This window comes from Amblyraja radiata, chromosome 45 (assembly GCF_010909765.2).
Source record: "Amblyraja radiata isolate CabotCenter1 chromosome 45, sAmbRad1.1.pri, whole genome shotgun sequence".
NCBI classification, from domain to species: domain Eukaryota; kingdom Metazoa; phylum Chordata; class Chondrichthyes; order Rajiformes; family Rajidae; genus Amblyraja; species Amblyraja radiata.
In genome coordinates this window covers 10,915,481-10,943,452 of record NC_046000.1, presented here as the reverse complement: position 1 = coordinate 10,943,452, position 27,972 = coordinate 10,915,481, and the positions used below count along the sequence as shown (strand labels likewise).

The window sequence follows — 27,972 nt, the reverse complement described above, 5'->3', positions numbered from 1 at the left end:
AAAAAAAAACGTCCCCCCCCCCCCAACGATAATAAAACAATAAGTATTTGATAAAGGGGGGGGGGGGTAGGTATAATAATTAATCATTATATAGGCAATTTCGAGTGAAAATCGACGACGGACTTACGGACACGACCGCTGCCGCCGGCCGCAGACGGCGACTGACTGAGTGACTGGGCAGCGCGAGGGGAGACAGAGCGCCAGCGCCTCCTGGAACCTTCCAGAGCCCGGTGACCGTTACTCTTAAAGGCGCCCCCCCCCCCCCCCCCTTGAAAACCACTTTTAAAATCTCTTAAACCCCCCAAACTAAAACACTGTCCACTTTTCTTTTCTTTTTTGAACAACCCCTCTCACAGCAAAGTGACTTTTCCCCCCCCCCACCTCTGTACACGAAACCGCTTGGAAACTGGACGCTTCCAGCAGCGGCCTCGGAGCGGTGAGTCTTCATTCAATCTTTATATGTTTTAACTTTTAAAACCTCTTCTCTCGGGTTGAACTGTGTGTGTGTGTTTTACTCTCCCTCCCTCTCTCTCGGTTTAAAATAAGTAAATGCGTAGTTTTCGCCTCAACTTTCGGGCGTTTCTGCTTCCAATAGTTAATTTATTGAACATGTTAAACAAATACAAACACAAATAACCTTGTAAGCAATAAATAAAACACAAAGGAAACCAAACATATAAGTGGCTCGGTTTAAAATAAGTAAATACACAGTTTTCGCCCCAATTTTCGGGCGTTTCTGCTTCCAATAGTTATATTTTTTAATTTATTGAACATGTTAAAACATACAAACACAAATAAACTTGTAAGCAATAAATAAAACACAAAGGAAACCAAACATATAAGTAGCTCGATTTAAAATAAGTAAATACACAGTTTTCGCCTCAATTTTCAGATGTTTCTGCTTCCCATAGTTAATTTTTTTTATTAATTGAACATGTTAAACAATACAAAACACAAATAACCTTGTAATCAATAAATAAAACACAAAGGAAACCAAACATATAAGTAACTCGATTTAAAATAAGTAAATGCGTAGTTTTCGCCTCAATTTTCGGATGTTTCTGCTTCCCATAGTTAATTTATTGAATATGTTAAACAAATACAAAACACAAATAACCTTGTAAGCAATAAATAAAACACAAAGGAAACCAAACATATAAGTGGCTCGGTTTAAAATAAGTAAATACACAGTTTTCGCCCCAATTTTCGGGCGTTTCTGCTTCCAATAGTTATATTTTTTAATTTATTGAACATGTTAAAACATACAAACACAAATAAACTTGTAAGCAATAAATAAAACACAAAGGAAACCAAACATATAAGTAACTCGAGTTAAAATAAGTAAATACACAGTTTTCGCCCCAATTTTCGGATGTTTCTGCTTCCAATAGTTAATTTATTGAACATGTTAAACAATACAAACACAAATAAACTTGTAAGCAATAAATAAAACACAAAGGAAACCAAACATATAAGTAACTCGATTTAAAATAAGTAAATGCGTAGTTTTCGCCTCAATTTTCAGATGTTTCTGCTTCCCATAGTTAATTTATTGAACATGTTAAACAATACAAACACAAATAAACTTGTAAGCAATAAATAAAACACAAAGGAAACCAAACATATAAATAACTCGGTTTAAAATAAGTAAATACACAGTTTTCGCCCCAATTTTCGGGTGTTTCTGCTTCCAATAGTTAATTTTTTTTAATTTATTTAACGTTAAACAATACAAACACAAATAAACTTGTAAGCAATAAATAAAACACAAAGGAAACCAAACATATAAGTAGCTCGGTTTAAAATAAGTAAATACACAGTTTTCGCCTCAATTTTCTGCTTCCAATAGTTAATTTTTTAATTTATTGAACGTTAAACAATACAAAACACAAATAAACTTGTAAGCAATAAATAAAACACAAAGGAAACCAAACATATAAGTAGCTCGGTTTAAAATAAGTAAATGCATAGTTTTCGCCCCAATTTTCGGGCGTTTCTGCTTCCAATAGTTATATTTTTTAATTTATTGAACATGTTAAACAATACAAAACACAAATAACCTTGTAAGCAATAAATAAAACACAAAGGAAACTAAACATATAAGTAACTCGGTTTAAAATAAGTAAATACACAGTTTTCGCCCCAATTTTCGGATGTTTCTGCTTCCCATAGTTAATTTATTGAACATGTTAAACAATACAAAACACAAATAAACTTGTAAGCAATAAATAAAACACAAAGGAAACCAAACATATAAGTAACTCGATTTAAAATAAGTAAATACACAGTTTTCGCCTCAATTTTCGGATGTTTCTGCTTCCAATAGTTAATTTATTGAATATGTTAAACAATACAAACACAAATAACCTTGTAAGCAATAAATAAAACCCAAAGGAAACCAAACATATAAGTAACTCGATTTAAAATAAGTAAATGCATAGTTTTCGCCTCAATTTTCGGATGTTTCAGCTTCCAATAGTTAATTTATTGAACATGTTAAACAATACAAAACACAAATAAACTTGTAAGCAATAAATAAAACACAAAGGAAACCAAACATATAAGTAGCTCGGTTTAAAATAAGTAAATACACAGTTTTCGCCTCAACTTTCGGATGTTTCTGCTTCCAATAGTTATATTTTTTAATTTATTGAACATGTTAAAACATACAAACACAAATAAACTTGTAAGCAATAAATAAAACACAAAGGAAACCAAACATATAAGTAACTCGATTTAAAATAAGTAAATGCGTAGTTTTCGCCTCAATGTTCGGGCGTTTCTGCTTCCAATAGTTAATTTATTTAATTTATTGAACGTGTTAAACAATACAAAACACAAATAAACTTGTAAGCAATAAATAAAAGATAAAGGAAACCAAACATATAAGTAACTCGGTTTAAAATAAGTAAATGCATAGTTTTCGCCTCAACTTTCGGATGTTTCTGCTTCCCATAGTTAATTTATTGAACATGTTAAACAATACAAACACAAATAAACTTGTAAGCAATAAATAAAACACAAAGGAAACCAAACATATAAGTAGCTCGGTTTAAAATAAGTAAATGCATAGTTTTCGCCTCAATTTTCGGATGTTTCTGCTTCCCATAGTTAATTTATTGAACATGTTAAACAATACAAAACACAAATAACCTTGTAAGCAATAAATAAAACACAAAGGAAACCAAACATATAAGTAACTCGATTTAAAATAAGTAAATGCGTACTTTTCGCCTCAATTTTCGGGCGTTTCTGCTTCCAATAGTTATATTTTTTAATTTATTGAACATGTTAAAACAATACAAAACACAAATAAACTTGTAAGCAATAAATAAAACACAAAGGAAACCAAACATATAAGTAACTCGGTTTAAAATAAGTAAATGCGTAGTTTTCGCCTCAATTTTCGGGCGTTTCTGCTTCCAATAGTTATATTTTTTAATTTATTGAACATGTTAAACAATACAAAACACAAATAACCTTGTAAGCAATAAATAAAACACAAAGGAAACCAAACAAATAAGTAGCTCGGTTTAAAATAAGTAAATGCATAGTTTTCGCCTCAATTTTCGGATGTTTCTGCTTCCCATAGTTAATTTATTGAACATGTTAAAAAATGCAAACACAAATAAAGTTCAAGTTCAAGTTCATGTGAGTTTATTGTCATGTGTCCCTGTATAGGACAATGAAATTCTTGCTTTGCTTAAGCACAACAGAACATAGTAGGCATTGACTACAAAACAGATCAGTGTGTCCATATACCATAATATAAATATATACACACATGAATAAATAAACTGGTAAAGTGCAAATAACAGAAAGTGGTTATTAATAATCAGAGTTTTGTCTGAGCCAGGTTTAATAGCCTGATGGCTGTGGGGAAGCAGCTATTCCTGAACCTGGACGTTGCAGTCTTCAGGCTCCTGTACCTTCTACCTGTAGGTAGCGGGGAGATGAGTGTGTGGCCAGGATGGTGTGTGGGTCTTTGATGATACTGCCAGCCTTTTTGAGGCAGCGACTGCGATAAATCCCCTCGATGGAAGGAAGGTCAGAGCCGATGGTGGACTGGGCAGTGTTTACTACTTTTTGTAGTCTCTTCCTCACCAGGGCGCTCAAATTGCCGAACCAAGCCGCGATGCAACCGGTCAGCATGCTCTACTGTGCACCTGTAGAAGTTAGAGAGAGTCCTCCTTGACAAACCGACTCTCCGTAATCTTCTCAGGAAGTAGTGGCGCTGACGAGCTTTTTGATAATTGCGTTAGTGTTCTCGGACCGGGAAAGATCTTCAGAGGTGTGCACGCCCAGGAATTTGAAGTTCTTGACCCTTTCAACCATCGACCCGTTGATATAAATAAAAGAAAATAAAACACAATCTGCTTCCCATAGTTAATTTATTGAACATGTTCTTCTTCTTCTTCTTATCGAGTCCACACACAGGATTAGAAGTTGTTCAGGCAGAGCTGAACACACCTCTCGGCATCTGCATACAATGGTGTCTGTAAGCAATAATAAAAAAAGAAAATAAAACACAAAGGAAAACAAACAAATAAGTAACTCAAATAATACAAATAATATCGCTCATGTTCAAAAGGGGTAAGAAGAAGTTGGTGGTGAAGTGGAAAGTCAACCGACTCCAACTTTTGTGTTTTGTATTGAATTCTGTCTTTACTTTGTGTACTAGTCATGTCTCTACTATTTATTTCATTCCCCTTGCATGTTTTTCCTCTACCTGCTAAATTTTTGTAAGGTGTCCTTGAGACTCTTGAAAGGCGCCCATAAATAAAATTTATTATTATTATTAAAGTGGTGAAATCATTGGACAAAGTCAGCATGGATTTATGAAAGGTAAATCATGTCTGACGAATCTTATAGAATTTTTCGAGGATGTAACTAGTAGAGTGGATAGGGGAGAACCAGTGGATGTGTTATATCTGGACTTCCAGAAGGCTTTCGACAAGGTCCCACATAAGAGATTAGTATGCAAACTTAAAGCACACAGCATTGGGGGTTCAGTATTGATGTGGATAGAGAACTGGCTGGCAGACAGGAAGCAGAGTAGGAGTAAATGGGTCCTTTTCACAATGGCAGGCAGTGACTAGTGGGGTACCGCAAGGCTCGGTGCTGGGACCCCAGCTATTTACGATATATATTAATGATTTGGACGAGGGAATTGAATGCAACATCTCCAAGTTTGCGGATGACACGAAGCTGGGGGGCAGTGTTAGCTGTGAGGAGGATGCTAGGAGGCTGCAAGGTGACTTGGATAGGCTGGGTGAGTGGGCAAATGCATGGCAGATGCAGTATAATGTGGATAAATGTGAGGTTATCCACTTTGGTGGCAAAAACAGGAAAGTAGATTATTATCTGAATGGTGGCCGATTAGGAAAGGGGGAGATGCAACGAGACCTGGGTGTCATGGTACACCAGTCATTGAAAGTAGGCATGCAGGTGCAGCAGGCAGTGAAGAAGGCGAATGGTATGTTAGCATTCATAGCAAAAGGATTTGAGTATAGGAGCAGGGTGGTTCTACTGAAGTTGTACAGGGTCTTGGTGAGACTACACCTGGAGTATTGCGTACAGTTTTGGTCTCCTAATCTGAGGAAATACATTCTTGCCATAGAGGGAGTACAGAGAAGGTTCACCAGACTGATTCCTGGGATGGCAGGACTTTCATATGAAGAAAGACTGGATAGACTCGGCTTGTACTCGCTAGAATTTAGAAGACTGAGGGGGGGATCTTGTAGAAACTTACAAAATTCTTAAGGGGTTGGACAGGCTAGATGCAGGAAGATTGTTCCCGATGTTGGGGAAGTCCAGAACAAGGGGTCACAGTTTAAGGATAAGGGGGAAATATTTTAGGACCGAGATGAGGAAAACCTTTTTCACACAGAGAGTGGTGAATCTGTGGAATTCTCTGCCACAGAAGGTAGTTGAGGCCACAGTTCATTGGCTATATTTAAGAGGGAGTTAGATGTGGCCCTTGTGGCTAAAGGGATCAGGGGGTATGGAGAGAAGGCAGGTACAGGATACTGAGTTGGATGATCAGCCATGATCATATTGAATGGCGGTGCAGGCTCCAAGGGCCGAATGGCCTACTCCTGCACCTATTTTCTATGTTTCTATGTTTCTAATACAAATAATATCGTTCATGTTCAAAAGGGGTAAGAAGAAGTTCGAAAACTTTTCTGGTCCTACCCCCTCTTATTTTCTATACATTTTCATGGAAAAACAATATAATGGGAACAAATGGACCCAAAATCTGTTGAACAGTCCACAAACAAGAAATAACCAAACAGAAATGAAAATCACTGGTCCAGCTCATAACCATTCAATCTTTGTTTCTGAAGAGTGTTTTTAGTTTGAATAGTTCTTCACCTTTCCCCAGCTGCTGCCTTTCTTTAATATATTTAGGGGGGAAAACATGCATTTAATTAATTCTTAACTTTGAATGAGTTTTATTATTGACTGTAATTTTGATTTTTTTTCTCTCCTGGACGTGCAGTTCCAAAATTAACAACTTTAACCGAATCGTCTTCACTTTTTATGACAACAGATATTTTTAATATATATTATAATATTGTCAGATTATATATAATATTGTCATCAGAAAAAAAAGTTAAAAGATGCTTCAGTTGTTCTTGGTTTTCTGGTCTTTCCAAATGTGCAGTTCCAAATTAACACTCCAGTTTTACAAATCCACCTCCAGTTTAAATTCCATTTGGAATATTTTTGGAAAGACCAGGAATAAGTTTTATTGAATAATACATGACTATATTTGATGATTTCCCCCCCCCCCCCTTCCTGGTGTTAAGTGCAGTTCCAAATTAACACCCCAGTTTAACAAATCCAGCTCCAGTTTAAATTCCATTTGGAATATTTTTGGAAGGACCAGGAATAAGTTTTATTGAATAATACTTGACTATCTTTGATGATTTTTCAACCTTCCTGTTGTTAAGTGCAATTCCAAATTAACACTCCAGTTTTACAAATCCACCTCCAGTTTAAATTCCATTTGGAATATTTTTGGAAACATAGAAACCTATTTTCTATGTTTCTATGTTTCCAAAAATATTCCAAATGGAATTTAAACTGGAGGTGGATTTGTAAAACTGGGGTGTTAATTTGGAACTGCACTTCCATGGGGGAAAAATCATCAAAGATAGTCAAGTATTATTCAATAGCACTTATTCCTGGTTTCCCGGTCCTTCCAAATATATTCCAAATTGAATTTAAACTGGAGGTGGATTTGTTAAGCTGGAGTGTTAATTTGGAACTGCACTTCCATGGGGGGGAAAAATCATCAAATGGCACAATGGGCTAAGTGTTCGGCTGGCAACCGGAAGGTAGCCGGTTCGAATCCCGATTCGAATCCCGCTTGGAGTGCATACTGTCGTTGTGTCCTTGGGCAAGACACTTCACCCACCTTTGCCTGTGTGTGAATGTGTGTGAGTGATTGGTGGTGGTCGGAGGGGCCGTAGGCGCAGATTGGCAGCCACGCTTCCGTCAGTCTGCCCCAGGGCAGCTGTGGCTACAGAAGTAGCTTACCACCACCGAGTGTGACTGAGGAGTGAATGAATAATGCGATGTAAAGCGCCTTGAGTATTAGAAAGGCGCTATATAAATCCCATCCATTATTATTATTCAATAAAACTTTATCCTGGTCTTTCCAAAAATATTCCAAATGGAATTTAAACTGGAGGTTGATTTGTAAAACTGGAGTGTTGATTTGGAACTGCACTTAACACCAGGAAGGGGGGGGGGGGGGGAATCATCAAAGATAGTCAAGTATTATTCAATAAAACTTATTCCTGGTTTCCTGGTCCTTCCAAAAATATTCCAAATGGAATTTAAACTGGAGGTGGTTTTATTCAAAGTTAAGAGTTAATATTAAGTGATTCATCACAATAATTGGTATAAAAGTATTCCAGTTATGCATTTGAAATTATCAATTTGTTTCTAAAAGTCTTCAATCCGTCTGATTTGTTTAAATTTAAAAAAAGAATAATTCAAAGTTTCCTTAGCTAGACTTTAATAGAACAATGTTTAGAGTGTACTTATTGGCGTTACATTTTAATTATTCAATTTAAAAAAAATGTTTCATGTTATAATCACTTTGCCATTTATTTAATCGTAAGAGTTATATTTATGATAACCTAAATCTGTTTAAAATCTAATCTCCTTTTTGAAATTTCCTTTTTAAGATTTTTAAAATCTGATCTCCTTTTTCAAGATTTCCTTTTTAAGATCTTGAAAATCTAATCTTATTCAAGATTTCCTTTTTTAAGATTTTTAAAATCTAATCTTTATGAAGATTTCCTTTAAGATTTTAAAAATCTAATCTCCTTTTAAGATTTCCTTTTTTAGATTTTTTAAATCTCCTTTTTCAAGATTTCCTTTAAGATTTTTCAAATTTAATCTTTTTTAAGATTTCCTTTTTACTCTTTTTAAAATCTAATCTCCTTTTTCAAGATTTCCATTTTATTTGGTTACCTGGATTTCTTCAAATTCTTTATGTTGCAATTCAAATTTTTAGTCCTTTGATTTCTTTCAAAGTATCTTTAGCTAGACTTTAATAGAACTATGTTTGGAGTGTACTTATTGGCGTTACATTTTAATTACTTTCAATTTTTTTTAAAGCCTTAAAATATTTCATTTTATAATCACTTTGACTTTTATTTAATCGTAAGAGTTATATTTATGATCAATCTCAAAATAACCTAAAGCGCTCAATAATCAATGAAATGCTTGTGACATTTTGTATGACAGGGAATTTATTTAAAAATGATTCTTATTTTGCTTAATTTTGTGTTTTTGAGTGAACCTTTAACTTAAAGTCAATGTCAATTCTTAGCATTTGAAAACAAAATTACCATTCAATTTCACATGAATGCTTTCTTGATAAATATTAGACTCAAGGGTCTCTTATGATTCTTTTTGATGCTAATGTTTTTCAAAATACTTCTGTTTTCAAAATGTGGCGTATTACTTGTCCTGAGATGAAGCAATGTCACGGATGTTTGCAGCATACTAGCGTTGTGAAACAATGCCACAAGCCCGACGTTGTAAACTTGGGTGAGCGAGAGCAGAGAGAGCTGTTTCTCAGTGCATTGGGGCATTAAGACATTAACAGCAGGGGATTACTAGATATGAAAATATTTGTTAAGTGAAATTGGAGCACTTACAGCACAGAAACAGGCCCTTCGACCCACAATGTTTGTGCCGAACAGTAACTCAGTGGGTCAGGCATCATCTCTGAGTAAAGAAATTGGTGACGTTTCGCGTTGAAACCCTTCTTCTTTCAACTGTTTCTTTTTCTCCAGAGATGTTGCCTGACTCGTTGAGTTACTCCAGCATTTTGTGTCTATCTTCAGTGTAAACCAGCATCTGCAGATTCTTGTGTAGATCCTGACCTGAAGAAGGGCCTCGACCCGAAACGTCACCCATTCCTTCTCTCCAGAGAGGCTGCCTGTCCCGCTGACTACTCTAGCATTTTGTGTCTCTCTGCAGTGCATTCCAGGCCCCCACCACCCTCTGTGTTTATAAATGAACTTGCTCCACACATCTCTATTACACTTTCCCCACGCACCCCCATTACACTTTCCCCCTCCCATCCTATAGCTATGCCCTCGTGGTGGACATTTCCACCCTGGGAAAAATAGTTGTGACTCATAGTTTTATTTACACTAAATAATTGAGTAAGCAGATCTGTTGAAGTCCAAGAGTTGTGATTTCTAACCTTACAAATATGTGTTAGTGTACAATGCCTAGGATAATACACCACTTGCCAAGGTATAACACCAGAATGGGTGCAGACCTCTGGCAGAATAACACTGCCTCAGTAGCAGTGGGTAAGGTCTGTCACTGATTCACATTTGTGCCCTTAGCAGTTTAGTTCAGTTTATTATTACGTGTACTGAGGTACAGTGAAAAGCTTTTGTATGACCACAATACTGGTGGGCATGTGTGTCATTGAGTCCTACAGGGGTGCTGGCTGGGTACAAAGTGGATGGACACAAAATGCTGGAGATGTGTCTAATGGAGCCCGGCTACTCAACATATGTGTCGAAGGGAACTGCAGATGCAGGTTTATACTGGATGGAGAAAAGATGCTGGAGTATCTCATCGACTTTGGCAGCATCTCTGGAGAAAAAGGATGGGCCACGTTTAGAGTTGGAATCCTTCTTCAGGCTGCCTGACCCGCTGAGTTACTCCATACTCAACAACAGAGTGCCAGTTGAGCACGAGAAAGATTGATCTCTTGGTCGGGCTGGACTGGGCCAACTCAGTACTTTAGGCTGAAATGCACAAGCGTACTGTTTTTCCTGGGTGCACGAAAATGCTGGAGAAACTCAGCGGGTGCAGCAGCATCTATGGAGCGAAGGAAATAGGCAACGTTTCGGGCCAAAACCTTTCTTCAGACTGGGTAGGGGGGGACGGGGAGAAGAAAGGAAAAAGGAGGAGGAGGAGGAGGAGCCCAAGGGCTGAGGGAGAGATAGGAAGGGGAGGGGACAGCATAGGGCTAACAAAATTGGGAGAATTCAATGTTCATGCCACCAGGATGCAGAGTCCCCAAGCAGAATATGAGGTGCTGTTCCTCCAATTTCCAATGGTGCTCGCTCTGGCCATGGAGGAGGCCCAGGACAGAGAGGTCGGATACGGAGTGGGATGGGGAGTTTTTCCTGCCTGTATTACGGATACAGTCTGCCTATGACGTGTACTCGAGTGGAATTCTCTGGGTGACTATGGTAATAGCCAGGTTGGGTTTGTCAAGAGTTGTGCTATTGCATTGAGTCAGGACTAGATTGCTGTGGTTGAAATAGCTTTGTGTTGAGTTTTAATTTTATGCTCCAGCTGATGTTTAAGGTGTGGCATTGAAGGTATCGTGTGTGTGTGTGTGTGTGTGTGTGTGTGTGTGTGTGTGTGTGTGTGTGTGTGTGTGTGTGTGTGTGTGTGTGTGAGGTGTTGCTATTCAGCATTGCATTCCAGTATTGTGGATTGTGTTTTCAGATTCATGGGCCTATGGCTGGGATACATACAGTGATATATATGTTCAGGAAGGAACTGCAGATGCTGGAAAATCGAAGCTACACAAAAAAGCTGGAGAAACTCAGCGGGTGCAGCAGCATCTATGGAGCGAAGGAAATAGGCAACGTTTCGGGCCGAAACCCGGAAGGGTTTCGGCCCGAAACGTTGCCTATTTCCTTCAGGGTTTCGGGCCGAAACGTTGCCTATTTCCTTCAGGGTTTCGGGCTGATAGGGGGTGGCGGGGAGAAGGAAGGAAAAAGGAGGAGGAGGAGCCCGAGGGCTGAGGAAGGGGAGGAGACAGCAAGGGCTAACAAAATTGGGAGTGTTGCTCACTCTGGCCATGGAGGAGACCCAGGACAGAGAGGTCGGATTCGGAGTGGGAGGGGGAGTTGAAGTGCTGAGCCACCGGGAGGTCAGGTAGGTTCTTGCGGACCGAGCGGAGATGTTCGGCGAAACGATATATATGTTCATTGGCTGAAAGTCTGTCACTTTGTAATAAAATACACAACTGCTGGATACAGGTCTAACACGTTTGTCATCAAATTTTGCTGTATGTTTTACTGGTGGATAGAAAACTGTCTGGCGGATACAGGTCTGTCACTGCACAACTCCGTGCCTCAGCCCTGGTCTAGTGTTATAACAGTGGCATGTATACTGGGTACGTGGCTTTCACTGCGTTAGCACTGAGAGTTACTTGCCGGGATACAGGACAGTGTGTAGACAAAAATGCTGGAGAAACTCAGCGGGTGCAGCAGCATCTATGGAGCGAGGGAAATGGGCAACGTTTCGGCCCGAAACCCTGAAGGAAATAGGCAACGTTTCGGCCCGAAACCCTGAAGGAAATAGGCAACGTTTCGGGCCGAAACCCTTCTGGGTTTCGGCCCGAAACGTTGCCTATTTCCTTCGCTCCATAGATGCTGCTGCACCCGCTGAGTTTCTCCAGCATTTTTGTCTACCTTTGATTTTCCAGCATCTGCAGTTCCTTCTTAAACAGTACAGTGTGTACACTGTCACAACACTGGGATAATGTACTGATGAAATAGCTCACATTATGTGGGTTAATAATGCAGGCGGGTACAGAGTGGTTATTGTATAACATTGTAATCTAGTTGTAATGATGATGGTCTTGTGGGTGTGTGACTTTGAAGTGGTGTGCGTGTGTGTGTGTGCGCGCGCGTGTGTGTGTGTGTGTGTGTTTGTGTATGTATCCATCTAGTGTGTTGATACATGTCCTGACTTTACATTTAATTTAAAGGACAATGCCTGGACAGCAGCCGCAGAGAGACAAGGACGAGGAGAAGGCTGATGAGGATATGGAGCATGATTCCGTGGAAAATGAGGAGAGCTCGGATGAAGAGAGTGGCAGTACCTCGGCATCTGAGGAGGAGGGCGAGGACAGCTCAGGTCAGGGAGTGAGGGCAGCTGTACCTGTGTGTGAGCTCAGCGATTTTCAGTGTGTACTAGAGCACGGAATTAAAGTTACAATGAGCTATAAACAAACAAAACTGTTACTGCTTGAACATGCACCTTTCTTTTTCCATTCATCCTTCATGTTTTTCTTATGTTATATATTTTCTCTGTAAGAAATGTTCTCAAATTTGCAAAAACACAATAATTGGGCTTTTGTTGTGAGGGAATTTTGGAATTGGGTGAGTAATGCAGAAAGCTCTTCAATAAGAAGATAATTTCATAGCAAACTGAAGTGGAGGATGTGAAGTGCACCTTTAGCCAGAGGGTGGTGAATCTATGGAATTCATTTGCATCGACATCTATGGAGGCCAAGTCAATGGATATTGGAGATTGACAGATTCCTGATTAGTATGGGTGTTGGGTTCTGGGGAGAAGGTGGGAGAATGTGGTTGAGAGGGAAAGATAGATCAGCCATGATTGAATGGTGGAGGAGACGTGATGGACCGAATGGCTGAATTCTGCTCCTAAACCTTATCTGATGAATCTTAATTGGGTTGATCAGCATCTGATGGAATTATGTGCCTCTTATACATTTATATCTGATGTTCATTACAGAGCTTGAATATAATTTCGCTGATCGGGATATATATTAATTTAAGTCCTAATTTGCCATTGACTCGATGGAGGCTCCTGAAAGAAGAATGAGGCCTTCATCCCAGTTCTCCGAGACAAGCGGTCCAGTTTTCCACCTCTTCTCTCCCCCCCCCCATTCTATCAAGAAGAAAAGGATAACTGGCCACTTACCGACACTTATCTCACAGCTGACTTTGAACGTTAGTGGTGCAGAATGGCTGTGTACGTAGCAGTCGTAGCGCTTCACTCAATCGTTCTGTTAAAGTTGTTGAGGCATTGAAAAGCTGGAGGGAAAAGGAGATGGGGTCGGGTAAGGTTTCTGTTTGAGTGTGCGGCACGGTGGAGTTGCTGCCTTACAGCGCTTGCAGCACGGCAGATTGGGGTTCGATCCCGACTACGGGTGCGGTCTGTACAGAGTTTCTACGTTCTCCCTGTTCTTCGAGGTCTTCGGTTTCCTCCCACTCTCCAAAGACGTAGGTTATTTGGCATGGTATAAGTGTAAGTTGTCCCAAGTGTGTGTCGGACAGTGTTAATGTGCGGGATCGCTGGTTGGTGCGGACTTGGTAGGCCGAAGGGCCTGTTTCCGCGCTGTATCTCTAAACTTTTTTAAAAAAAAACGAAACTGAAGTAAGGTGGGCAGAGGCTCATGTACCTCCTACGGGCAGAGTGACCTGTTTTTCTGCTGTAAATTGTAAGTAATTTCACCCAAGATGAGAAAGCAGTTAACTGATCGCTTAATTCTGATCCGTCTAATCTCGGCTATGCCTCATTTTCCAGAGATGGACGATGAGGACTGTGAGCGACGTCGCACTGAATGCCTGGATGAGATGTCGGACCTGGAGAAGCAGTTCACGGATCTGAAAGAACAGTACGCTGATTAGTTTGTTTTGAGTAAATGTCTTCTGGTTTTCTCCTCTCCTGCTGAGCTTGGACTCCTCGCCGCTCTCTGGATCACTGCCCATGGGACCATTCCTGATGTGTGAGGCTAGGGTGCGGCACACACACACACACACACACACACACAGGAGTCACTGGATCGTGTGTTTAAAAATAATGGAATTGCCTTTTAGGTTGGGTAAGGACAAAGTCAGAATGGGCTGTGATGCCTCCCACAGTTGAATAGCCAGCCAGCGCTAACTAACCACATGTACATGCGAAGAGAGGCTGCTTGGCCGAGGCACTGGAGGGCGCAACTCGCTCCCCGGCGAGAGTCGGCATCTTTAGGAAAGGAGGGCGGAAATACTCTCTGCAGCGTAACAGGTTGTTCAGTAAAGGTTGGCGGAGGATGTGCTCTGAGAACAGAGGGTAAAATCGACAGCTTCTCTTTTACAGATTGTACCAAGAGAGACTGAGCCAGGTAGAAGCCAAACTGGACGAGGTGATCGCAGGGAAGGCAACTGAGTACTTGGAGCCCCTGGCTGTCCTGCAGACGAACATGAAAATCAGATCTGAGGTAGCAGGTAATGGAGGCATCACTGAATTAACCCGTCACCCACAGTATGGGGGTGCCCCTAGAGTTGGGGATGGGGAGGGTACATTTTTGGTACAAACCTAGATGATGTCTTTTGTTAATGTTGAGCTGATGATTGATTGAAAGTTACAGCATGGAAACAGGCTGCGTCTGCGTCAACCATTGATCAGCCGGACACACTAGTTCTATGCTATCCCACTTTCTCATCCACCTCCTGACACACCAAGGGCAATTTACTGAGACTAAAGAGGAAGGGACAAGACTGACTGTTGGCGAGGCAGCCATTGGTGGCGCCAGCCTGTTTATATCTATGGGTATTTAACCCAGTAACATATCTTTGTATAGCTCCACCCCTCCCCACTCGCGTCTGTCCTCTCCACTGGACCACGCATTCTCAGATTCCACTTTATTTGCAGATCACTCGTGTTGTAATTCTCCCGGCTCTGTCTCCCAAGTATTCAACTCCAAGGAATAAGGCATCACCTGATGCGAGGGCCGGTTTCTGTAAACTCTCCCAAGACTTGGGGAATGGTAAAACTCCACATGGTATCCTGATGAAGCTGTGCAGTATGGAAGGTGGTACACAAAATTGCTGGGGAAACTCAGCGGGTGCAGCAGCATCTATGGAGCGAAGGAAATAGGCGACGTTTCGTCCCGAAACGTCGCCTATTTCCTTCGCTCCATAGATGCTGCTGCACCCGCTGAGTTTCCCCAGCAATTTTGTGTGCCTTCGATATTCCAGCAACTGCAGTTCCCTTTTGAACACAGGTACATGAATAGGACAGGTTTGGAGGGATATGGGCCAAACGCAGGCAAGTGGGACTAGTGTGGCTGGGACATGTTGGCCGGTGTGGGCAAGTCGGGCCGAAGGGCCTGTTTCCACGCTGTATCCCAGGTGAATCCGACTGTGAACTGAATCCTTGCTCCTGTCACTATCTCCCCTCAAATCGGAGAACGCCGTGTGAATTGGACAATTTGCTTCATGCCTTTTTGTAGATGGATTTCTGCAGATGACAGGAGGGCAGTGCAAGCTCTGCTGCCCTGCACACTGACAGAGCTGGTGGCTGAATTATGGAGCCAGCTTGGGGGATTGTGCAGACTGAGCATTCTGTCTTTTGGAGAGATTAACCTTGTCGCAATTGTGCACCCGTAGGAGTATATAAAGATCTATGTTTGGAGGTAATCAGAAATAGGTACGAGTGTGAACTGCAGGGAGCTCGGCAACACCTGGAGGTAAGGGAATAGAAAGAGTGTGATGAAGTCACTCAGTCCTCTTGTATTATTTAGGGTGTCGATGAGAAAGATTTGCCACTTAAACTAAATATAACACAATATGTGTTATATAGTAATGGGCCCTTCGGCCCGCAATGTTTATGCCAAACATGTTGCCAAGTTAAACTGATTTCATCTCTCAGCACATGATCCATATCCTTCTAATCCCTGCAATTCCATGTGCTGATTCAAAAGTCTCTTAAACGCCACTTTCGTATAGATCCACCGCCACTGTCAGTACGTGCGTACTCTGGCAGTACGTTCCAAGCCCCTATCACTCTGTGTGTGTGTAAAAAAATAAATAATAATTTGCCCCGCACATCTCTGTTAAACCTTCCCCCTCTTAGCGTGTAGCTGTGCCCCCTAGTACTGGGCATTTAAACCCTGGGGGGAAAGGTTCTGCCTGTCTATCTACGCCTCTTATAATTGTATATACTTCTATCAATTCATCCCGCAACATCCAACATTCCAGAGAAAACAATCTGTCTATCTAACCTCTAATCCTCCAATCAAGGCAACATTTTGGTAAACCATCTCTGCACCCCCTCCATCCTTCCTGTAATGGGGCGAGCAGAACTGCACCTAATACTCCAAATGTGGCCGAACCAAAGTCCTAGCTATTTTCTATCCTAACTTTTTCTAAGAATTGCACACTCCCATTTTTTGTAACTTTGTCTCTTTACGACCTCTTTCAACAATGAACCCACCCTGCTCCACCGCCCGCTCTGTTTTGGGATGTCGTTTCAATGTGTTGGCTGCCCCCTAATACATCATTAGTTTGCATTCCCTCCCACGCCATCAATGTAATAAAATACCACAAAATGCTTTGGTGGAAAATGAAACAAGACGGCATAAAGGACTTGGGGCAGGCGCCTTGTGTACAAACGACAATCTTGTAAAGGTTTACATGTCCCTCTTACTCAAAGTGGGCACTTGCCACATGTCCTTTCATTGGATCTGGGCGGCCCTGTGCACACACCATGCTCTCTGCCAGTAATCGAGGCTGTATTGAAACCCGCTCTCTGTCTTAATTGCTTTCAAAAGAACTAATTTCACTTTCTCCCTTTCGATGGATTCAGAGTGAGAAGCTGTTGTTGTTTGATAACATGCAGAACGAGCTGTTGGAAAGAATTCAACGACTGGAGGAGGACAAGCAAAGTATAGACATCACCTCAGGTCAGTATTCAAACGCTGTTGCTTCCTATTCTATGCACCGTTCCTCTCCCGTCCTGATAGTGTAGCCTGGATAGTGTAGGTAGGTTCATAACCGTTTACACACTCTGCCCCTTTGACCATGTAGCTCTTCTTCAGTGAGTGCTGGAAAAATTGTGCTGTTGAGTGACTGGTGTCCTCCAAAGCCTACAAACATGCGCGATCTGATTACGACCAGGTCTAATCATTTTCTTCCCCCAGCAGCGTTGAGGCTAATTGTAACTCCCATGCTCTGATCTGGTTTGAGTTCAGGAGAAGCTACTATGCCGTCCAAAAGTATGCGCTGACGTTGAAGGTCAGAATGAACCTGGATGGAAACTAATATTATTTATGGTTTGCAGTGTGCAGAGGAAGGTTGCGGCTCCAACCTTGTACCAGCTCTAATATTCCACTGTGAACGGGGACCATAGGGGAATGGGAGTTACCGGTCACCTCTCTACTCGAGTTTAGTTTAGAGATACACTGTGGAATCAGGCCCTTCAGCCCACCAAGTCCACGCCGACCAATGATCATCTTTTCATGCTAGCTCTACCTAGTACACAATTTACGGAAGCAGGTTAACCAATAGACTTGCATGTCATTGGAAAGTGGGAGAAAACCGGAGACCTGGAGAAAACCCACGAGGTCACAGGGGGAAGGTACAAACTCCGTACAAACAGCTGCTGTAAGGCAGCAACTTTACCGCTGCGTCTAGGCGCGGAGGCATAAAAGCCATGTCCAAGACCAGAGCAGGGCTAATGCTTGGCTATGAAATTCTGGGAAGAGCCAGATAAACATAGTTGCCACATCTGGAAAAAGGCGAATTGGAGCCGGGTTTTGTAGAAGTAATTTAAACAGTATGAATAAGAGCAATCCTGAATCACTGTTTCCGGTTAGGCGGCACCTTCTCCCTGACTGTCGTGGGTTTACTCCGGGTGCTCCAATTTCTTCTCTCATTGCAAAGACGTACAGGTTTGCAGATTAATTGGCTTGGGTACGATTGTAAATTCCCCCTAGTGTGTAGGACAGTGCTAATGTACGAGGTGATCGCTGGTCGGCATGGATTCGGTGGGCCGAAGGGCCTGCTTCTGCCCTGTATCTTCAAGTGTTAAGGTCCAAAACACAACCCTACCCAAAGTGACAGGTACAGGTACCAGGTCTGAAGAAGGGTTTCGGCCCGAAACGTCACCTATTTCCTTCGCTCCATAGATGCTGCTGCACCCGCTGAGTTTCCCCAGCAATTTTGTGTACCCCAGGTACGCACATACAGTTTGATACAATAATACAAAACCAAGGGCCACAGTCTAAGAATAAGGAGTAAGCCATTTAGAACGGAGACGAGGAAACACTTTTTCTCACAGAGAGTTGTGAGTCTGTGGAATTCTCTGCCTCAGAGGGCGGTGGAGGCCGGTTCTCTGGATGCTTTCAAGAGAGAGCTAGATAGGGCTCTTAAAAATAGCAGAGTCAGGGGATATGGGGAGAAGGCAGGAACGGGGTACTGATTGGGGATGATCAGCCATGATCACATTGAATGGCGGTGCTGGCTCGAAGGGCCAAATGGCCTAATCCTGCACCTATTGTCTATTGTCTAATAATGCTAACTATGTTAGTTCCCCCCCCCCACCCGCCACGGGTACCATGTAATCCCGTGCTACCTGCTCCATGGTCGGATAGTCAGCGACTAAACTGTCTCCCCAACCTGGTTTGCCAGGTGAGGAGGGGGCTGTGGACCCCCAGCAGGACCAAAAACAAGACCTGTCAAAGGGTGGATGAGCTCCTAGCGAGCCAACGGCCATCCACACTTCAGTAGAAGTTGCGCTCACTGTCGTACGGCTGATGATGTTTTCAACCATGATGATGGGGTTGGAGGGATGAATGTCTGGACTATTCGAGAGACATCCAGTCATTTCTCGGGGGGTGGTTATAGTTGTCTGTGACACAATGGGCCAAATTGCTCCCTTTACCAGCACTTACCTGATGTATACAGAGAGCAGATTCAGATCATTGTATTTGGTTCACCGGTTTTCCATTTTGAATAGAATGGTGGAACGAGGAGGCCCGGGGGAAACGGAACAAGAAGAAGTGTGACATCTTGAAACCGGAAAAGAAGAAGAAGGCAGCGAGTGTGTCCGATATCCTTTCACCATCTGTGTTTCAGTGCTTTTTAAATCCAACTCCAGCTTACATAGCAGTCAATTAGTGACGTTCCATAGCTGCATCATTTGACTTAAGGGCCTGTCCCACTTGGCCGACATTTGCGCCTCATTTACGCGTCATATGTTAAATAGGTTGACGCGTCGTTATGTGCGACGTCGCTCACAAATCACGCGTCATCATGCCGTCTAGTGCGCGTGACGTCATTAGAATACCCTGCGGCGCGCAGTGTCACATGGTTACGCAGGGTGATGTAACCATGCTAGATAGGGCTCTTAAAGATAGCGGAGTCAGGGGATATGGGGAGAAGGCAGGAACGGGGATGTTCAGCCATGATCACATTGAATGGCGCTGCTGGCTCGATGGGCCGAATGGCCTACTCCTGCACCTATTGTCTGTTGTCTCTTCACCATGAAATTGTTGAAATCATCATCGAATGCTGACGGCTCCAACATATCCAGTTGGAAGATAAGGTTTCCCTTCCTTGCGCTCCTGTTGGACGTTTTTGGAGCAGGGCAGGAAGTGGAAGGTGGTTGGAGTGGGAGAAGGATGGAGAAATCAAGTGACAGGCGACTGGAAGCACGGGATCACTCTGCAACTAAACGGTGGTCACCCAACCTGCGCTTGCTTCCCCAATATAGAGGAGCCACTGTCACTCCACAGCAGAGAGTGGTAAAAGACCGGATGCCAGTGATCATCTCTGTCTTCTGTGTGTGTGTGTGTGTGTGTGTGTGTGTTAGCTACGTAATGTTGGAGCTCTCGTAGTTGCAGAAATGAGGATCCTGCGGGCAAAAAGTTCCAATTGATTTTTTTATTTAACTGACGCCGTATGTCAAAGATCTCCCAGCAGAATGGCAAGGACAGCAGGCAGACTAATCTTTGCTCTCCTACAATCTTTGTTTGCTGGGTATTTAGTCCCCTCCAGTTTGCTTTTGATTGTGGCATTGCAGCTGATACTTTGCAGCTGAACTCCTTCTAAAGATTACCGATAGGTTCTCACGTCCTCTGCTTCAGTATCGAAGGACGGTGCACTCAATTGTGCTTTGAATTTCGATCTCTAATAGCCGTCTCTTTCCAAAACTTGGTTAACATTCTGCAACCTAATATTGTTGGTGGCATTTTCCAATGCACAAAATGGATGCCTTTCAAAATGGATGCTGCAAAATAAGTACGAGTCTGGTTAATTCTGAGGCGTGAGATTGTGTATAACTGCAGCCTTACTGGCATTCTTTGCTTGCTCAGCTCACTTTGTCAGAGCATGGTAAAATGAAAGGAACATTCCTCAGGAGGAAAGGCATTCTTGCCTTCTCTGTACTTCGTTCCTTAACATCAGAGCACGTCCATACATTGTCTACATGTTACGAGATATCGATATTTTGGAGGACTGGGCTGCCATCAAGAAGGTAAAATCTGCTACCGACCACTTTATCCTCAGTTCCAGCCTCCCCACCGTTTACTCCTTGCTCCTCGCAAGACCTTTACGTTCCACAAAAAGCATTTTCCTTGCAAGAGAAAGGAACTTCCATTTTTTGGATACCTATTATTTCACATTCTCCCAATTATTCCCACTCAGCTTCTTTGTTCCTCTTGTGGTTTGGTAATCCATGCTCCCTCTGGTCCCAGCCCTCACCGAGTTGCCCCCTTCAACATCCTGTGCTCTGCTAGTCGCTTGGAATAGATACATAGAAAATAGGTGCAGGAGTAGGCCATTCGGCCCTTCGAGCCTGCACCGCCATTCAATATGATCATGGCTGATCATCCAACTCAGTATCCCGTACCTGCCTTCTCCATACCCCTGATCCCTTTAGCCACAAGGGCCACATCTAACTCCCTCTTAAATATAGCCAATGAACTGTGGCCTCAACTACCTTCTGTGGCAGAGAGTTCCAGAGATTCACCACTCTCTGTGTGAAAAATGTTTTTCTCATCTCGGTCTTAAAGGATTTCCCCTCTATCCTTAAGCTGTGACCCCTTGTCCTGGACTTCCCCAACATCGGGAACAATCTTCCTGCATCTAGCCTGTCCAACCCCTTAAGAATTTTGTAAGTTTCTATAAGATGCCCCCTCAATCTCATAAATTCTAGCGAGTACAAGCCGAGTCTATCCAGTCTTTCTTCATATGAAAGTCCTGACATCCCAGGAATCAGTCTGGTGAACCTTCTCTGCACTCCCTCTATGGCAATAATGTCCTTCCTCAAATCCTCCTGTTCCTCCGAGTCTCCAGTTCCTTCAGTTCCCAACTCTGTTTCTTCTGAACAACCTGAAGCAAAAACGCTGTTTCTCCATCCACAAATGTTGCCTGACCCAAGTACAGTTATTTCTTGCAAGCCGCCAGCCAGCAGTTAGTTTTCTTAGCAGCGGGCACAGGTACTTTGGCAAAGACAAAGGTGTTGAATGATTCCTGCATCATGGGTGAGCTTGCATTTCCCAGGCACTGCCCCTGGTGGTGAGCCTCGATTACTGCGACTTACCTGCCCCCCCCCCCAAATATTTCCACACAATTTTCTCACCTCTGATGTGAGGATCCTCACTGAAGTACTTCAACGTCTAATCAGCACTTGCCTTTTTCAACACACGCACAGATGTTGGCCACTAACGGAGAAACTAAGAAGGGTTGCGTGATGTATGCCTGTCAGTGTTGATAAATGAAATGAAGTGGTGGGCACTTGGTGACTCTCCTCTTTGCCTTACAGGCGAAAGCAGTTATCAATCAGCAAAAAAGAAAATCAGACGGTGAGTGAAAGGCGTCAGTGGGGCCCAGTCACTAGTTCGAGCCCGTTCCGTATACGGGCAGTAGCTCGAAATAACGTGGACTCCATTTGCTTGCTTCCCAGGTACAGGTTCTGAAGCAACTCATGGCAAGAAGGGGAAAATCTCAGCACAGCTATTAAATGACTCGGGTAGGTTGCTCCTGTACCGCATCTAATGAAGAGTCCTCCGTTCACATAGTGCCGTACAGCTCAGAAACTAACCCTGCATGGTACCCATCTATATTCATCCCATTCACCAACACCTGGACCATAGCCTTCTATGTCAGAATCAGAATGCTTTATTGTCGTTGCATGTGTCACATACAACGAGATTACTGTGTCTCTCCATTTAAAAGAACTTCAAACATTCACATACACTCCCTCCCTCCCCAAACCCACCCATGGATTCACATTTACATAAATTAACACTGTCTCCCACCCCCCCCCCCCCGTCCTTCCCCATAACCCGCTCCCGAGACAGAGTTCAGTTCCAAGATTGCTGATGGGTAAGAGCTGTTCTTGAGTGCAGAAAAAGGTACTGCAGATGCTGGTTTATACCAAAGATAGGCACAAAGTGTTGGAGTAACGCAGTGGGTCAGACAACATCTCTGGAGAAAAAGGATGGATGACGTTTCGGGGCAGAACCCTTCTTTAGACTGGAGAAGGGTTTCGACCCTAAACGTCACCTTATTTGTTTTCTCCAGAGATGCTGCCTAACCTGCTGTGATGTGGCAATTGAAGTCTGGATACTTATTAAATATTATGGGAACACCGATCTACACTACTTACTCAGGCAGTGCGTCCTAAATTTCAACACAATCTGGGTAAAACAAGTTCTTCATTTGGACTTCAAACATGTAGAAATCCGCTCAGTGCCCCAGACCAGTGAGTGGGGAATATCAGCTGAAGGGAAGGATGAAGTAGGCACAATAGCCAAGTGTGATGCAGTCTCCACCTGACATCCACATCAGTCAGAGGATTTACTCATCCCTTCCTGCTACTGCCCTTCGTACGCCTCAATAAATGTAACATGTCTGACAAACGTAGCCTCGTGTCTGGGGATTACAAACTTTACTTCAGTCTGTAATTGGGAAGTCATCCACAGTGGAGCTGCTGCCTTACAGCGCCAGAGACCCGGCTTCGATCCGGACTACAGGCGCTGTCTGTACGGGGTTTGTACGTTCTCCCCGTGGGTTTTCTCTGGGATCTCCAGTTTCCTCCCACACTCCAAAGACGTCCATGTCTGCAGGTTAATTGGTTTGATATAATTGTAAATTGTCCCTCGTTTTTTTTTTTTTTTTTAAATAAATTTATTCGATTATTAAAAAATAATATTACACTACAATAAAACAAGCCAGAACCCACCACCATAATACAATACAAACATGTAATAAACTACTATACAACTATGATACAATCCTTATTGAGGATACATTCAACACCCTGCGGAGCCCAGCGGTCCCGGAACTCCCTCAGGGTGCCCGCAGACAGGGCGTATTCCCTTTCTAATCCCACCCGGGCACGGACGTAACCCCGGAAAAGGGGCAGGCAGCTGGCTCGGGTAGAGCCCTCCACCGTCTGGCGCCGTGACTCGCGGATGGCCAGCTTGGCCAGGCCCAGGAGCAACCCAACCAGGACATCTTCAGCCCTACCCTCTCCCCTACGCACAGGGTGTCCAAAGATGAGGATGGTGGGTGAAAAATGCAGCCAGAAGGCAAGGAGCAGCCCCTTTAGGTATTCAAACAGTGGCTGCAGCCTCACACACTCCATGTACACGTGGTACACAGACTCTTCCAGCCCGCAAAAGTGGCAGGCGGCTGGTGAGTCTGTGAACCGCGAGAGAAACAGGTTGCAGGGAACACCTCGGTGCAATACCCTCCATCCCAGGTCCCCAATGTAGAGGGGGAGAATCCCTGCGTAGAGGGACCCCCACCGGGGGCCCCCCATAAATTGTCCCTAGTGTGTAGGATAGTGTTAGTGTACAGAGATTGCAGGTCGGCACAGACTCGTTGGGCCGATGGGCCTGTTTCCGAACTGTATCTCTAAACCAAACCTCGAGTTCCAAAGAGCTTCATATCCAACTTACTAACAAAGAGGCATAGCCACACAAACATAATGCGGGCGGTGGAGTTGATGACGGGGTAATGCTGTTGGACTGGGACCTGGGAAAAGCTGGTGATGATGTGGTGGGGTCTTTGGTATTCAGTTGAAGGGTGTTACTTTTGACAATGCAACATTCTTTCAATGCTGCTCCCGATTCCCAGAGTAGGCCTCAAATTGACACTCCCTGACGTGACGGGAGAGAGCTCTTTACTTGACAATGCTGGGTGTAAGATCGCCAATTTTGAAAGGCGAATTTTACAGAAAAACCAGAAGGAATCTGATATTTCAAAGAAAATAAAAAATGTCGAGTTTGTAATGGGTTTGATGTTCCTTCCCCCCCCAACCCTGCCTCTAACAGTGCTACCCAAACAGGAGAAGCATGTGTACGTGGCCAAGTGCGAAGATGGCCGACTTTTCTATGAGGGGGACTGGTACAGTAAAGGACAGAGCATTATACTGGAGATGAAGGATGAGACGCCAGCGCAGTAAGCATTCTCGCTCTCAATTAACCGTTCACCCTCTGCATCCCCAATATGAGGGCACAGATTCAAGATAAGTTTACTGCATTGAACGCAAGTCTTCAAATGTGAGGCCTCTCAATGTGTCAGCAGGGGGAGGGATCCTCTATCTGCCTAACGAATATACTCAGAAGGCAGCATTTTATGTGTCTCCCAGTATTCCTCGTGATGTAGGAATTTTGGCTCCTTGCACCCCCTCGAAATTTAGGATATACTGAGTGTGTAGATGTAACCCCATGTGGTAAGCGTCTGGCCAACTCAACCACACTGCATTGTAGCTCTCAGCTGCTTCACCACACAGGATAACATCCCTTGCTCAGCCATTGGTGAGCCCAAGCGCAGGCTCGGCGATCGCTTCGCCCAACACCTCCGCTCGGTTCGCAATAACCAACCTGATCTCCCGGTGGCTCAGCACTTCAACTCCCCCTCCCATTCCCAATCCGACCTTTCTGTCCTGGGCCTCCTCCATGACCAGAGTAAATTGGAGGAGCGCCTCATATTTCGCTTGGGCAGTTTACACCCCAGCGGTATGAACATTGACTTCACTAATTTCAGGTAGTCCATACTTTCTCCTCCCCTTCTCAGCTCTCCCTCAGCCCACTGGCTCCACCTCTTCCCTTCTTCTTCCTCCCCCCTCCCTCACATCAGACTGAAGAAGGGTTTCGACCCGAAACGTTGCCTATTTCCTTCGCTCCATAGATGCTGCTGCACCCGCTAAGTTTCTCCAGCCTTTTTGCCTACCTTCGATTTTCCAGCATCTGCAGTTCTGTCTTAAATACTTTATCACGATGCCTCGTCCTTGCAGCAGAACCTAAACTCGTGAAAGGCATTTCATTCTCTGTGAGCTTGTTCTGCCTCCTCCTTAAAACCCTTCGTTGCGTCCTCTCATTTGCCACCTGCGATTCCTGAACCTGTCCGCGCGTTGTGCACTCACACTTGTGTTACTCTCCCACAACAGCCTCTCCCGACCACGCAAGCCTGCACTAACTCGCCATTCCCCTTCGCAGTGTACCATCAACCTTTCTCAATCACTCCGAGAGACCCCTCTCCTTAAACCCCATCCACCGTGTGAAGCTTGGTCTTCAGCCGCCCCTCTTTACCTTGTTGTTCCTCTCTCCAGCAGTGGTTTTCACACTAGCCGCACGTTATTAGTAAAAAAACTCGGAGATAGACAATAGGTGCAGGAGTAGAGGCCATTCGGCCCTTCGAGCCAGCATCGCCATTCAATGTGATCATGGCTGATTATCCCCAATCAGTACCCCGTTCCTGCCTTCTCCCCATATCCCCTGACTCCGCTATCATTAAGAGCCCTATCTAGCTCTCTCTTGAAAGCAGCCAGAGAACCGGCTTCCACCGCAGAGAATTCCACAGACTCACCACTCTCTGTGAGAAAAAGTGTTTCCTCGTCTCCGTTCTAAATGGCTTACTCCTTATTCTTAAACTGTGTGTGGCCCCTGGTTCTGGATTCCCCCAACATCGGGAACATGTTTCCTGCCTCTAGCGTGTCCAAGCCCTTAACAATCTTATATGTTTCAATAAGATTTCGCCTCTCATCCTTCTAAACTCCAGAATGTACAAGCCCAGCTGCTCCATTCTCTCAGCATATGACATATGCACAGTGTTCGGCTGGTTAGCCTTTGAATATATCGCCACTTGCACCATCCTCAACACAGTGCAACGGATGTAGAAATGAATCCGCTAGCTTGTGCTTCTGTTTGCTGCTCCGCCTGAGGTAAAAGACAGTGGGCACGGTAATTGAGAGCTGCATGTCTCTGTTAGACAATAAATAGTCCTGTTCTGGATGACAATCCAGCTGTTGATTGGGGGCAGCTTTAGAGGCTGGCTTTGCTGCTGAGCGTGGTTGCAGTTTGCAGGATGATGTTGGATGGTGGCATCTACTGCTGCTCATAGAGCTGTGACCCACCAGGACTGGCCACTGCAACCCAATATCTTCCCATTAGCAGAGCCTAAATGTGGAGAGGACATTTCCACTAGTGGGAGAGTGTAGGACTGGAGGTCACCTCCTGAGAATTAAAGGACATTCCTTGAAGGAGATGAGGAGGAATTTCTTTAGTTAATGGGTGGTGAACCTGTGGAATTCCTTGCACAGGCGGCTGTGGAGGCCATTTGGATAGATAGATTCTTGATTAGTACGGGTGTCAGGGGTTATGTGGAGAAGACAGGAGAATGGGGTTTGGAGGGAGAGATAGATCAGCCATGATTGAATGGTGGAGTAGACTTGATGGGCCGAATGGCCCAATTCCGCTCCCATCACTTACGCCCAAACCCCGTGTTGGAAGAGTTGAAGACTGGTCATGGATTGAACACGGGTGAGTCCGCTCCACTGAAATGGGGCAGCGAACTGCAAGCTACACTCCAGGCACGTGACACAGTCCTAGCTCAGCTCTATTGACAGACACGATCCCTTCTCTTCCCCTCTAGTGCGATGATAACTGCTGTGAGCACAGGAGAGGTCTGGCTCCGCAGGTCAGATGGTAGCAAAACCAAGCTGTACATCAGCCAGCTGCAAAAAGGGAAATACTCCATCCACATGCCGTGAACTTTGACTCTAAACCTGTTGCTCTATTAATTGCAACAAAAAAACTTTATATATATATATATATAGATATATACATCAATTGCTGTATGCAAAAAGTACTTTTAGAAACCCAGGGTTTTATGTGGAAGATTGGTGGAAACCTACTCTAATGAACACACAAGCTGGGAAAGCAATGTCGCTGCAAGAGGACTGCGAGCAAACAAACTCTGACGTCTAGAGTAAAGAGAAAGTTTGGCAAAGCACCCGGCTTTGGGGAGGCCGGATTCACAGAATTTCCCCCCCAGTGCCTCTTCCCCAGATCACAAGCAAAACTCGTGAATGGCCAAGCCAAGAGAAAAATACTCTAGCACTTTTTCCCCCCTTCGTTTCTCTTGCGGCGATCACTCTGCACTAAGACTTGAATCTGCGTGTGACGTTATCCGCAGAATAAAAGACCCATTCGGAGCCTGTATCCAGCCGGTGTTTGATGGATTCCTATTCCGTGTACAGTGCTCATCTGTGGGTACAGCATCCAATGAATTGTACAGCACTTTTTTTTTAAGAAGCCGGACTGACCCTGTACTGGAGACCTAAGCACTAAAACCATAGAGATCGTGTGGATAAAAAGTTTATTGCAAATCTATCAAAACTTTAAAAAAAAAAAAAGACATCTATTAAAATAAATATATGACATTTAGGCTGTTCTTGATTTTTATTATTGCCTCATTCTCGCCTCTCAATATTCCCGGATCGAATTGCAACTCAATCCTAACAGCCGCGTATTTGGGATGGGAAGAGCTACGAGGATCACTATATTTGACCTCTGTAGAATAGCTGTTGTAATGTTGGATAAACACTGCACCTCGAGCACATATGTTTCTGAGACGTAGTTCTGGGAATGCCTGT

The 27,972-nt window shown here is 43.6% G+C and overlaps 1 protein-coding gene across 4 annotated transcripts; it reads left to right on the top strand.

Moving 5' to 3' along the window:
- The first annotated feature begins 25 nt into the window (after window positions 1–25).
- LOC116968617 (breast cancer metastasis-suppressor 1 homolog) lies at window positions 26–27,759 on the top strand. 4 transcript variants are annotated; one of them, XM_033015376.1, is made up of 12 exons: window positions 26–436; window positions 12,281–12,429; window positions 13,846–13,936; window positions 14,401–14,528; window positions 15,693–15,772; window positions 16,891–16,987; window positions 19,042–19,134; window positions 20,495–20,559; window positions 21,850–21,889; window positions 21,991–22,056; window positions 24,368–24,494; window positions 26,097–26,557. In XM_033015376.1, the coding sequence occupies exons 2-12, from the start codon at window positions 12,285–12,287 to the stop codon at window positions 26,212–26,214; spliced, it is 1,050 nt and encodes a 349-aa protein (XP_032871267.1). In that variant the 5' UTR covers window positions 26–436; window positions 12,281–12,284; the 3' UTR covers window positions 26,215–26,557. The 4 variants fall into 4 exon arrangements, with proteins under 4 accessions (XP_032871267.1, XP_032871269.1, XP_032871268.1 ...); XM_033015378.1 differs by lacking the exon at window positions 26,097–26,557 and adding an exon at window positions 26,970–27,759 and having other exon boundaries at window positions 27–436; window positions 16,924–16,987; XM_033015377.1 differs by lacking the exon at window positions 26,097–26,557 and adding an exon at window positions 27,201–27,759 and having other exon boundaries at window positions 27–436.
- Window positions 27,760–27,972: the final 213 nt, after the last annotated feature.